The sequence below is a fragment of the Vanellus vanellus genome, assembly GCF_965231255.1.
Source record: "Vanellus vanellus genome assembly, chromosome: 2".
Lineage (NCBI taxonomy): Eukaryota > Metazoa > Chordata > Aves > Charadriiformes > Charadriidae > Vanellus > Vanellus vanellus.
This window is the reverse complement of record NC_138906.1, coordinates 103452554-103466939: the sequence shown is the minus strand read 5'-3', so window position 1 is coordinate 103466939 and position 14386 is coordinate 103452554. Positions and strand designations below refer to the sequence as shown.

The following is a 14386-nucleotide window of genomic DNA, read 5'->3' as shown; positions in this document are numbered from 1 at the left end:
AAATAAGTAATGTAAGTACTGGTATTTTCTGTAGTGGTGTTTTACAAAAATCTTAAATCATTTGGAAGAAACAGGATCTTCTGTGTTTCAGAACGAAGGGATTTATTACAGATTCATTTCCTAAGGAGGGGGATTTGTTGGTTGCTAAGTATGCAACAGAATAGTAGTAACTGGTGGAAAAAATGTGTAACAGCAAAAATAAAGTACAGTATAGGGAAAGAAACACTAATTATAAAAATGTATGTTTCCTTAGTTTCATGTATTATTTTAATTTTGACTCATCTTTTCAGCTGAATTCATTCAAAAAGCACAATATACTTGTAAATCTTCCAGTAAGTATCCATCAACAAGAGAAAATAATTTTTTTTTCTTTCGTGTGTGCATGCACATTGAGCAGGAAATACTGAAAACAAACCAAATGCATTATCCTCTGTGATGAAGAAAAGGAGCTATATTTCTTCCAAGACTAATATTCTCTGAAGTTATTTCATGTTGTCTTCCCCCAGTCTAACTCCCAACCACATTATGATACACCACTATTTTTTGCTAGCTTTTTTTCTTTTTTAATGAATGAATTTTTCAAATTTGTGTTATGTTTACCTCTAAAATATAATGGCAATAATGAGTAGTTTTCTCATCCCTATCTCATTCCCAAATTTATCATGAATTCATTTTGAGTGTGTTCTGTGTGTATTAGTAGCTGTGCAGACATTATGCTGTTCTGCCTCTGTACTTCAGTAGATGCCTTGATGCATGTTTGTGTATTAAAGGGACAAACTCCTAAGGTTATGCTTCCCCTGACACCCAGCAGAAGAAAGAGAATTCCTCAGTCACTACTTGTGAATGCTGTTGAAGAGTACAGTAGCCATGCTGGCTCTGGCAAGAGAAGTTTGCGTTTTCAGGCAGGTTTGTGGTAATGTTTTTGGCAGACCTTTCTTGTAGACTTTCACTCAAGAGCAAGGACCAACGATGATAAAATAGAAGCAAGAAGAGGTTATTTTATCTGAGTTCATTCATAATTTACTTTCCCTGTTTTGTATTTTAAAATAAAACAGTGTAGGAGGAAAAAAAAAATCACATTCATTTATTTTAGGCATACTTGGTGAAATCCATTCTGCCCACATAAAGCGCAACTCTTCCATTTTCATTAGACAAAGAGCAGAACAGTAACATATGTAAAATCTACCCTTCCAATGTTTATGGCTGCTATGGAAAAGAAAACTGGAATATTTTTATGCCTTGACACTGCATCCTGTGGGGGCTTCTGGAATTGTTTGGCCCATCTCCACCCTATAATTCTGCTGACTAAGTGATTTGCAATTCGGAGTCTTCAAATATACAGAAGTTCCCCCATTCATTAGCACTGCTTGCATTTCTCTACGTGGCTACTTTTTTTTCGTTGTTTTTCCAAAGACAGCCTAAAGAGACTAAGTGAATGTACAGAATTTATAAAAGAGTTGTAGCAGACTGATATGCGTTAATTTGCAGGTAGTTCCATAAGCAGAAGAATCCAAAGACATGACTTCTATTGATTTGAGTGTCGCATTTCCTGTGTATATTGTCTAATAAAGCTTCAACAAATGCTGCAGTTTTTCCCTGAGTGGGGGCAATGAGTATAGTTTCTCTTCTTCTAAGGGCAAGTCATGCCTGACAAATTTGGTGGCCTTCTACAAAGGGGTTACAGCGGCAGTGGACAAGGGAACACCAACTGATGTTGTCTACTTGGATTTATGCAAAGCATTTGACACTGTCCCACACGATATCCTTGTCTCTAAATTGAAGAGACATGGATTCAACAAATGGACCGCTCAGTGGATAAAGAACTGGCTGGACGGTCTCGCTCAAAGAGTTGCTATCAACAGCTCGATGTCCAAGTGGAGAGCAGTGACGAGTGGCGTTCCTCAGGGGTCAGTTCTGGGGCCTGTACTGTTCAACATCTTTGTCGGGTCGGGGCAATCCCAAGCACAAACACCAGCTCAGCAGGGAATGGCTGGAGAGCAGCCCTGAGGAGAAGGACCTGGGGGTGCCGATTGACGAGAAGCTCAACATGAGCCACCACCGTGCAATCGCAGCCCAGAAGGCCAACCGTATCCTGGGCTGCATCAGAAGTAGTGTGGCCAGCAGGTCAAAGGAGGTGATTCTGCCCCTCTACTCCACTCTCGTGAGACCCCACCTGGAGTACTGCATCCAGCTCTGGAGTCCCCAACATAAGAAGGACGTGGACCTGCTGGAGCGTGTCCAGAGGAGAGCCACAAGGATGATCCAAGGGCTGGAGCACCTCTCCTATGAGGAGAGGCTGAAAGAGTTGGGGCTGTTCAGCCTGGAGTAGAGAAGGCTTCAGGGAGATGTTATTGTGGCCTTCCAGTACCTAAAGGGGGCCTACAGGAGAGCTGGGGAAGGACTTTTTACTAGGGCACGTGTGACAGGATGAGGGGGAATGGCTTTAAACTGGAAGAGGGCAGGTTCAGATTGAACATTAGGAAGAAGTTTTTCACTTTGAGGGTGGTAAGGCACTGGAACAGGTTGCCCAGAGAGGTTGTTGAGGCCCCATCCCTGGAGGTGTTCAAGGCCAGGCTGGACGTGGCCTTGGGCAAGCTGTTCTAGTGGGAAGTGTTCCTTTCTATGGCAGGGGGGTTGGAACTCTATGATCTTCAAGGTCCTTTCCATTCTATGATTCTGAGCTTTCCATTTTCATTATATTTATGGGTAATTGATACTTTTGCTTGAACTGTCAAGATGTGAAATTGGCGAAAACTAATATTTTGGGAATCACTGGAGACAATGAGCAAAATTCGGAGACAGCACACTCCTTTCACTGTAGGAAAGGTTAAAAGTTAGAAAAGGAAAAGAATAGGGATGTTTAAAATGTGATCACACAAGTTAGATCCAGATGTTTTGCTTCAATGAGTTATTGCTCCAGCTGTTACTGGTCCTTGACTGAAACTTAACTGCTGAAGGTGGTTTGAAAAACCCAATAGACTTTATATTGAAGTTAAATGGAAGCATCAAAATGTTGCGTGTAGCATCTCTGTTATATGGAAAAGAACCTCCTAGCAAGGGGCAGTAACAAGTCAGGGCTGGCTATACCTTAAATCACTACAGCTTCTTCGTGATTGCATGATTATAACTTTAATTTTTGAATGGCTTCTTCAATAATTTGAGAAATGAAACTGGATTGTTTTCTTTGGAATCCACCCTCAGTTATTAGTCACAGGAGCATTTCTACGTTATTTCTTTTGAAAACCTAGCAAGCCCAGAGCGTTAAGTGTTTAAAACAAAGGTAGCTGTCCCATCCAATTACGATGCATACCGTAGATCAAAACTAATATACAGTTCCCAGTTTAAAAATGTAAGAAACAATCACTTTTCCATGTATTTGTTGCTCATCGAGATGAGTACATTTTATATCTCTGAATAATTCCCTGTTATTTTTCTTACTTTCATTTTGGAAATTGTAATCTTTCTTCATGGTTAGTTTTATTCCTCATCTGATAACTGTCTGCCTTGCTGAAAACAGCATGTAATGGTCTTATTTCAGTTTTTACCTGATGTTTATTGAGGTTAAACTGTCGAGAAACTGACAATATTGCAGAATTTTCAGTGTTACTGGACCCTGTCTTACACACTCTGCTAATGGAAGACACATATCTAATACCAAGGAACGAAACAGACTTAAAAAATCAAGAGTTAATGTTTTTTAACAAAAAATCTTCATTAGATGTTTTGAAAGCTTAGAGCGATTTTGGTGTGGTTTTTAAAGCACTGTAATACAACAGTAAATATGTCTAAACAGTATCATCATTTGGTTTGATAAACTGAAATAAATTTCTGCTATTTTTTCTTACCCAGGGAAATTACCGCTTCATGAAACTTTTATTGGCTCGTAGAGGGAACTGGATGCAGAAGGACTTAGAGGATATGACACCATTACATTTAACTACACGTCACAAAAGCCCAAAGTGTTTAGCTTTATTGCTAAAACATATGGCACCTGGAGAAGTGGATACCCAGGACAGAAACAAGGTAAAAATACTGCTTATTTAAGACAACGCTTGTCGCAGCTTTAGAAATCTGTGTTACATCAAACGGGTGGGTGTGAAAAGTTATTACATTCATAAATAACTTTTTCCAAGGCTTCAAAATACTGGTTAATGCTGGTATTATAAGGATCATCTTTAACAACATTAATATTTTTCTGAAGATAATAATGTAAAATTTCATTGCCCTGAGTTCATTGACTTTCTTGTAGAGAGTACACAGAATAATAGAGGATTCAAAAAACACTGGTTTTAAGGTCTGAGTCTTCCATAACATTGTGATCCTTGTTAGAATCTGGATAGTATGTGCTTATCTTGCTTTTCTTCCTTGGAAAAACTTGACATTTAGAATCATTTAATGATAAAAGCCAGTAGAAAACTTTGTGCCAAAGGACTTCACAAAGGCCTGCAAAAGGCCTTCTGCTGATGTGTCCTGGTTCCAGCAAGGATGGGTTTCCCCAAGGAGCCGGCAGGGGAGGCAGGTATTCCATCCCACGTGACCCATGCCCAGCTATAAGAGGCGCTAGCCGGGGAGAGGGAGTCAGTCGCCACTCGGGGGCGGGCTGCGGTGGTGCGGGTCTGGTCGGTGCGCGTCTGGTCGGTGCGCGTCTGGTCGGTGCGCTGCGCGGCGGTACTGTAATCGCGTTCTTATATTCCTTTATCGGTGTTTTTGTTTTTCTTTCTTCTTCCCTTTGTCTGTTCTGTTAAATTACACTATTTCAACCCACGAGTTTTGTTCTTTTCTGCCGATTTTTCCCACGGCTGTGGGAGTCGAACGAGCGGTTGCGTGGTTCTTTGTTGCTGGCTGAAGCCAAACCACGACATGGTGGCAGACGTTCTTCCTAACATTGGGTGATTGGTTTGGCCCTGCACTGGGATCACTAAAATGGTGGTGATATTGACACAGCTGTCCATAGCTGCTACCTTTTAGAAATGTGTGGTGGGTTAGCTTTGGCAAGCAGCCAAATACCCACCCAACCACTCTCTCAATTCCCTTCCGTGATGGGACAGATGGAGAAAATAGGTTGAAAAAGCTCATGGGTTGAGATAAAGACAGGAATATTGCTCACCAGTTGCTGTCATGGGTGAAACAGGCTGGACTCAATGAGCTTCATTTATTGCCAATTAAAATAGGTTTGGATAGTGAGAAACAGAGACAAAAATTGGAACAACACCTTCAAGCCGCACCCCACCCCCTTTTTTCGTGGCGCAGATTTACTCCTTCACTTCCACTCTTTCACTTCTATCCACAAGGGTGGTCCAAGGGTAAAAATATCCATAGACTAAATCTATCTGGTTGACTTTTTCTGTATCTCTGTAAGTAAAACTGGACAATTTTTAGAGTTTCCTAGTCATACATGACTTTTTGGCTGGGGATAGAATGTGATACCATTTGTCGAGAAGATTTTCTAACAGGGATAATAAAAGGTATCAGTTGGTTATTGTTATTTTTATTATTATAATTGTCATCATAAAATGGACCAAGTGGCAGCAGAGGATCTGCTGTCAATGCACATGCACTGTTTCTTCCATGAGTGCATCATTTAGTGAGAGAGATATGATGATGAAGTTGATTGACATTCTGGCATGAGACTTCCATTTGAAGCTGAGCACCAGTTAGTCACTTTGACATTTGTTTTGTGAAACTGCAGACTTCCTTGGGAGAAAATGTCATCTCAACATCTTCAGAGTTTTACATTCCTACCTTCTTAGAATAAAGTCCTTCAGACTAATTTTCTGCATCTGTAGTGACAACTGTTGCTTGAAAGGCCAGGAAATCTCCAGGTGACTTTCGAGGTATATCATACAGGGCATATATTGTCATGAGTTGTCTGAAGTCCCTTTGCAAAGTCAAGTCTACCACGTCAATAGAATTACCAGCCTGCTTCAGAAGTGCATTGGCTTCTAAGAGCCTCGGGAAATAATCTGCTGATGCTTATTTGAAAGGACTATCATTAAAATTACCAGCCAGAAGAGAAGATGGATCTTAGGAGAAAAGTGGTACAGCTCTTAAGACAACTGATTTACTATTATTCCTCATACAAACATGACTGCCAGCCCTTCAGTAACAACACACTAACACATTTTAAAAGAAGGAGTAGTTATTTATAGTAACTGTATTTTTTTGAGGTTCTCAGATTAGTGTGGCTCTTAAGTTTGAGTGCTAGTTTGGGTGCTTAGCAATGCTTGATTTAAAACTGATGTGACACAGTTGCCTCCATTATCATTAATAGTAGGGTATGAGGAGGCATAGGACTTTCACACAGTCCTGACAGACATTCTAGGTAAAGGATTTCTTGTGTTTCTACATACATTTTGAACAAAACAAATTCATCCCTCTTGTTGGCATGCTTGGTGTGTGTTATGTTTGGGAGATGATCACATTGCCTTTAGTAGACAGATTTCTAGTAATTATTGTAGAACTGTTAATCTGGGAGCAAATTTCATGTGCTTGAGCAGTTTGTGTATCCTGAAATCCAAGAGAGACTTCCTTCAAAGAACCCAGAGATAGGAATGTTCCCTAAGCCCGTTTTTTTTTCTTCTGCCAAGTATATAGTAAGAGAAGATGAGACACTGTGAAAGTAGATAGCAAAAGGAAGAAAAAAAAACAATTATGTAACTACCATTGGCAAGGTAGGCATGCTATTGAATACAGCTGGAACTGTTACTGATGATGGAGACTTTTTAAGCACTGAGCAGGAAGGCCTCTTTCCTGCAGTTTGTAAGTGATCTTGGAACTGGTGCAAAAACTCTCCCCACCAGGCAAAATCCACCACTGATTCAAATGTGAGGACCCTGATCCAAGAGTACTTGGATCAGCTGATAACCAACATAACCAGCTTGACAAGGCTGGTGTTAGTAGAAATCATCATTCTGTATCTCATGTAGTGGGTTTTCATTCTACCGCAAGAGGGCTTAGTAAGAGAAGGGGACTGGACTTTCTAGTGATGTAACTGCTTAAACTCTGAAATCCTTATCTGATTTTATCATCTAGGAAGTGGGATAAGACAGCTGCAAGCCCAGTTTCCAACAAACGAATCTTCTGTCCCCTCGAGACAATGGAGTTGAACCAGCCTGTGCCCTAGCAATCAGCTGTTTGCCTTCCAGGATATTCTAACATGTATCATGGAAACCCTGGCTATAATTACAGCAGTCATTCTGGAGAGGTCATGCTGACTTCCTGACCATGTTAATTAATTAACAAAGGTGTATGGGAACCAGCCAAAACCTTTTAGGAACCTTGCCTGTTGTTCAGCACATTTCCAAGGCAGTATTAAAGCATTGCCAGATTTCCCATGAAATGTAGAGTGCTTTTATTCCAGTTTGTGTAATGAGTAGTCACAGTAGCACAGATGGAATTCAGGTTGATGAAAGGTTGTCTCAGGGACAGAGTCCAACAAGTTTGACCCTGATGGGCACATAGCTTACTTGTTTCCCTTACCACAACTATGCGCATCAAGATTGTCAAGTATAATTCCTGAACGTGAGAGAGAACAACTGTTTTTTACATCTACTTCCGCGTAGGCAACTGACTGGAAAGCAGGTTGTAGGTGAGAGAAGCCAGTAAACTAAGGCTACATTGGTTGGCCTCCTGGTTAATCAAAAGTTTTTGCTTTCTTGCAGCTGTCAATTTCTAAGGATACTCGTCAGCTCCACTTAAGAAATAACATTTGTTAACTTACTACAAATTTCTACTGCTGGAAGTTTTTTCAATTCCAATCCTAACAGGCTGTGACGGTTTGAACATGCTTTATGGTGGTAGGATGTATGTCGTTGTACGTGGTGTGAGTTATCAGACCTTTCCTTGCAGCACCTCCAGTTATGTCTGAGAATGAGCTCTTTTTTAGTGAACTACCAAGTAGACCAAAAGGTTGTGCTATCACATTATGTCACTCTGGTACTAAACTAACAGCCTAAAGTAACAAACACAAAAAACAGTCTCCTTTTTGCCTTCCTTTACAGAGACATTGAGGATATGACAGTGAACTCAATTCTATCTCATTGTTCAAGGATACTAATCCAGGGTATCATAGGCTTATACACAGATGTCCTGCAGCAATTATTTCTCTCTGTTTTCAAATTGAAGTGCCATGTAATATTTTGCATGGGTGACGGGGAAAGAGAGATGGGAAATAAAATTCACTCTGTATCGTACAACCCTCTGCTTCTTGGCAGTTGGGAGAGATATGTCTGATAAATAAAATACTTATTAATATACCAGCATCTTACTGTTTAAAAAAACCCAGACAAAATTACAATTTGCTTATGTAATTATGAACATTGATAATGCCCATAAAAAGCTATTGGCAGTCAGGAATTGGCAATAGAAGCATGGATTGCCTTTTGATGTTTTATTGGACTGCCATGGGTTGGTGGGCATTAGATTCAGCCTCTGAGTGATCAAGGACAGTACAGAAAGTCAAAACCTTTGCTCAAGATGGATTCAAGTCCAGTGTCAGTATTCAGTGTCATCTTCCTCTAGTGGAGAGTAATCTTGTTATATGTTTCTCCATCGATTTGGGTTATTCAAAGAGATTTCCAAATTTAAGAGGGACTAAACTAATCACTGCAGTTGTAGTGCAGCTCTGGTGCTGAGGCCTGCTTCAGATGATCATTCTAACTTGGACGTGATTGCTTAATACCAAGCTCAGATATTTTCTCCAGGTCTGAAATTGCTGCACCCGATGGCATTGCCCTCTTAGCTGGCTAAGTAGCATCGACAATATTCTCCTGCCATAGTCCAAGAAATCCTCATACAAAGCAGTTAAGCTTCTACCAGAAATACTTATATTCCAGGCATAAGGGCTTCTCAGTGTGGGTCTCATGTAAGATGATGTAGCTTAGACCTAATTCAGACCTCAGCAGCAAAGTGAGTATCTACTCTTACTTAGGTAGATGGGCCACTTGTTCAGTTTTGTTTAAAGCCTGTTTTTGAGTTGTCACCTAGGTACATGTGCTCCATTTTCTGTAAGTCCTCATTATGGAAGCGTAACAAAAGATTGCTCATTTACCCATTGTTGAAAGTTGGGTTTACCTGTGGTCCCTCCCCTCTGCTCAGCACTGGTGGCACCGTAAATGGAATGCTGTGTCTACTTCTGGGTTCTCCAGTACAGTAAGGGCACAGACATACTGGAGCAAGTCCAGTGGAGAGCCACAAAGGTGATTAACAGTTTGGAGCATCTGACATCAAGGAGAGGCCGAGAAACCTGAAATCGTTTAGCCTGAAGAAGAGACAGTTTAGGGGTGATTTTACCAATGTGTATAAATATGTGATGGGAGGCAGTAAAGAAGGTGGAGTCAGACTCTTCTGAATGTGGACAGTGAACAGACAAGAGGCAATGGACGCAAGTTGAAATATAATAAATTCTGTTTAAACCTGAGAAAATATTTTTTTACTGTGAGGGAGGTCAAACATTGGAATAAGTTGTCCGGAGAGGTTGTGGAGTTTTTATCTGTGGAGATAAGTAAAAATCTGACTGGACAGTGTCCTGATCAACCTGTTCTAGTTGACCCTGCTTTGAGCAGAGGAGTTGCACTAGGTGATCTCTTTCATTCTGTGAAAATGTAGTTAAATCATATTTCAGGTTCTAAACAATTTTAATTTTCATGTTATATTAATTTTTCAACTTATTTGTAAAACTTGTGAATATTGTGTTCCAGCAAACTGCATTGCATTGGAGTGCCTACTACAATAACCCAGAGCATGTGAAACTTCTCATAAAACATGATTCAAATATTGGAATCCCTGATATTGAAGGAAAAATCCCACTTCACTGGGCAGCTAACAACAAGGACCCTAGTGCAATTCACACAGTGAAATGTATTCTGGTAAGAAAGTCTATTATATATATAACAATTTCTGTATATATTACTTTAATCTGATAGAAATATTTTTTATTCTGTTGAAATTTTTCATTTTAGTCCACTGATTCTTTGAGAATGAAATAATTTGTTTTTCCTAATATCCAAGAATTTGTAAGACATCATCTTAAATATTTTTGCTGTCTTGAAAGGGGCTTCTTCTGAGTTCCATGAGTTAATATCTTTTCTCTAACTCATGGACTATGTATATTCTCTTAATTTGATATGTGTAACTGTTTATTTGGGGGGGTAAGGGAGGGAAGAATGCAAGTTCTAGTTAAAATGGCCAGTCATATCACTCATGTCAGTTGCATCTTTCACACTGATTTCTTTGTTGTATGTCTTTTCTTCATTATTTGAAAGCTTATTTCTAGTTAACTGTACTGAAAAATCTAGTTTAATTTGTTCTTTTGAGCCAAAATTCTGGGAAATATTTGATCAATTATCAACCAACCCACAGTCAGTTTATTGAGAGATTTTCCAAATATTTTTGTGTATGGATTTAATAATTTTTCCTTGATGGCATATTTTCTCTTTCTGCAGTATTTCAGTTTCATTTTCTACACTAACACGATGAAATCATGTGCTTAGCTTGATTTTTACCTTGATTTTTATTCTATAGAAAGCTTTGAACTTCACTAGCATGGAAAGATACAGAAGTCTCAATTGAATTTTTCTCTCATATTACAACAATCTCGCTATATATTTGTCTTTCAAAGGTCTTTCAGAACTAGACACATATTGACTGTAAACTAACTACAGTGACTTACATATCTGTTTGCCTGATTAGCTTGCAAGTTGAGAACTTATGTGTGGCATATGAAAATTTGCTGTTCTTCAGATCCTGTTGATAATCTTACAGTTACTGACACTTTATTTTTTTACTATAAAAATAGTTTTTGAGAAGGTTCTAGTGTTAAATTAATGTGACTTTATTTTTGTTTTACTTCTAATTATTCAAGATATTTGTAATTTGGACTCAGTTGTGAAATAATTTGTCACAAACAAAATTTTGTCAGAGTTTTAGTTTGTATATACCATCTACTTTTCTGCCACACTAGAGAAATAAATTTGCTGAAAAGTAGGTAAGGATTGCTGTATTTTAAGTACAGACTCTGTGAAACATTAGATAGTCAGGGTAAATGTTTCTAAAAGTTTTGGTGGGTTGGCCCCAGCCAGCAGCCTAACACCTGCACAGCCACTCACTCACTCCCCACTTGCAAGACTGGGAGAAAATAGAAGGAAGACAAGAAGACTCATGGATTAAGATAATGACAGTTTAATATGGAAAGCAAAAGCTGTGTGCAAAAAAGAGAATTTATTCACTGTTTTCCCTGAGCTTTTTGCTGAGCATGATCTTGATGATCTTAGAGGTCCCTTCCAAACTACACAATTCTATGATATTATACAGTATGGAATATTGCTTGGGTCAGTTCGGGTCAGCTGTCTGAGCTGCGTCCCCTCCCAATCTCTTTCCCAGCCCCAGCCCACTCACTGGGGGAAGCAGGACAGGGCATGAAAAAGAGAAATCCTTGATGCTGTGCAAGCACTATTCAGTAACAGCCAAAACATGGGTGTGTTATCAACAGTTTTAATTACTAAAACAAAGCTCAGCACCATACCTGCTGCTGCAAGGAAAATTAACTCCATTGCAGCCAGATGCACTACAAAAATTAAAAAATACATGTCTCCTTACTGAAGGTGTTCTCAAAGATTGTCTTCAGGTAATACAGAATCAGGATCACATCCAGGTTTTTTGGTTCTTTTTTTGACTGACAGTTAAAAGAGTGTATTCTTGATTCCATCTAGGCTTTTTCATGCACCAACTAAATTGTTTATATTCCAAATAGTTCTGTCTGTATATGTGTATTGATGGAGTAAGATAATAACAAGTTTAAATGAAAAAGTAATTTAGCTTACAGAATATGCTGTAAAAGTTAATGATACAGAAACATTGTTACTAGGTAATCAATCTGTTGATTGAATGTGTTCTTGAGTAGAAATACCTTTTTTTTTGGTGGTGGTGGTGCCTCTGGGTTTAATCCTTTAGTAAGATCTTGTCTCCTCTCCAAACGGAAGTGTTTTTCTTACTTGTCTTGACAGATATCTACCTAGCAGAGCTCACAGTCTTCCCCTCCCCTCTTAGCTATGTTGCCATATTATCCAGTTCCAGATCTATTGGCCAAACATCACTTTTGATTCTCATTCCTCTCTAGGTCTTCACATCCAGGTTACCTTTATAGTTTTTCACATTCTTTCTGCATGATATTTCTAATGTATGCACCTATACAGTTAAAATTTCTGTCCTCTTGTGTCTTACCTTACATGATTGCATTTCAAAGTTCACAAGAATATTGTCTTGTAGTGATAGCAGTGCAAAAAGCCAATGACTCTGTGTCACTGTTGCCTCTCCATTTTTTTTAACCACATCCAACACAAACCATTTGTCTTTGCTTTCATGATAGAGTGCTATAAGCTGTAGGCTATGTGCCGTTGCTCAGATAGCAGTCAGATATTGATATCTACTGCTGGTCAATCTGCATTGGCAGCCTTTGTTGCCTGCTGACTAAGTTATGAAAAACAACACTGCTGTTGTTTCTCTCATGTTATCTTTAACACTCTGGAAGAATTCCCCAGAAAATTATTTTTCTCTAGTGTCCTACTCAGAATTCTCCAGTGCTGCTTTATAAAAGCTTGACAAAAGTTAAGCTGCCAGTTTTATTGAGACCACGGGCAATGATACTGTAAAATACTGTATTGTTTTTCTGTGCTCTGCCATCTGTATGTGTCCATTTATTGTCTCCTGTTTATAAATCCATAAGATGAAGGGGTCATCTTTCTGTTTGATGTTTGTATAGTACTTAGCCCATTGGGATTGTCAAATTAAACAATAATGAAAAGAGCTCAACTGAATGCTGAAGTAAGTTGGGTTTGCAGGGGTCACAATTGCGCACAAATTGGTTATATCTAATATTGAAATCCATGAAATACAGCAAAAATGGAACTCATGACATATTTACAAAGTAAACATGTGAAGTAGAGAGAAACTCTAATCTGGAGATCCTCTCATGGTCAACTTCCTTTTCCACCTTTCCAGATTCAGCAGTGCTGGGTTACATGAAAAACGTTGGGAAGATTTAAGGAGAAAAGAACAGAATAAGGTTCCATTAATATGATGGAAGCAACTGCTTAGCACTCTGTCTATTTTGTATCTCTTCTCTTTATTTATTCTTCATGGTAAGAGACATGACGTTTATTTATACAACACTTCCCATTGTTGCCTACAATTCCATTGTTCTAATTGCTGCAGAAAAAATGCGTACCTTGTGTTTCTTCTGTGTATTGTGCTTAAAATATTAATATAGTATGGCAATCTAATTATATCTAATTTTACACCAAAATCACTTAAAAAACAATGAAATTATACTCTTGTATGTAGGCAGAAAGAGGCCTAGAAAATTTTAGTTTTAAGTGGCCAGAAATTCCAAAACACATGAGTACTTTTAGCGTAGAATATATATAGTGACTTTGTCCTTAAAAGATTCCTTAGCATTTTGCAGAAGTAACCCTTTTGATTATGGGGATGTGTTCTGGGGAACATTGGTGACTTTGAGCCAGGATTTTTAGGAGTCGTTTATTTAATATGTTGTTGTGCTTTTAGAAGGCTTGAAAATAAGCTTTCCAGATTACATCAATAAATTATAGGTAAAGTGAAGAAGCATTTTTTTTCTTGTTTGTCCATTTTGTTCAAACAGGTTTTCCACTGGTGGAGTTAGAATTTCAGTAATAACTTCTGTTCATATCATCATTTATTTTTAGTCATTCTTAAAAGTGATTCTTACAAAGATCACTTCTGAATTTTTGCAGTGGACTCTATACTCCCCCTGCAGAGCTCTTTGAACAGACAGAAAGTAAGCATATTATCAGTTAGCTTTCTCCTGAGAATTATTAAAGCTAGAGAAGAACATAAAACTTCACTTTTCATTGTAGTGGCTCAGATAAATGCTTTTGAATGCTTATTAAAAGAAGTGCTATTCATGCTTTGATTATTGTGGTTTGTGCGTGTGACAATGTTAACTTTGTATTATTAGTTAAGAGAGTCACATCTATCAATTTTTTGGTTTTAATAGATTATTTGTTATTGTACTAGTGGCTAGATATAGTAATGAACTACAGTATGTTTCAGTATGTTAATTTTTTTCTCTAGCGAAACATGGTTAACTACTGATATCTAAAACTAATGGAGTTGTTTGTGTGTGACAAGCAACTTAATTAGCATTTGCATGAAGCATGTGAAGTATGTACATGTTTAACTTTAGAAAACTTACATTAATCGAATATTAGCAAGTTTAAGTTGACACTGTTAGGAAAAAAAGTCAGTACGAAACAAAGAATCAGGGCATTGCAAAGTTGAGGTTACTACTGCAGTATTAATTAAGCCAGATTGCTCTTAGGAAATATGGTTAAATATAACTCTAAATGTATTT

At 38.4% G+C, this 14386-nt stretch overlaps 1 protein-coding gene across 1 annotated transcript in view; it reads left to right on the top strand.

The window, feature by feature from the left end:
• INVS (inversin) overlaps window positions 1-14386 on the top strand; it is a 99827-nt gene that overhangs the window by 34574 nt on the left and 50867 nt on the right. Inside the window, exons 3-4 of the mRNA XM_082499326.1 lie at window positions 3850-4023; window positions 9699-9866. Coding sequence (XP_082355452.1) covers window positions 3850-4023; window positions 9699-9866 — 342 coding nt within the window. The remainder of the gene's footprint in view (window positions 1-3849; window positions 4024-9698; window positions 9867-14386) is intronic.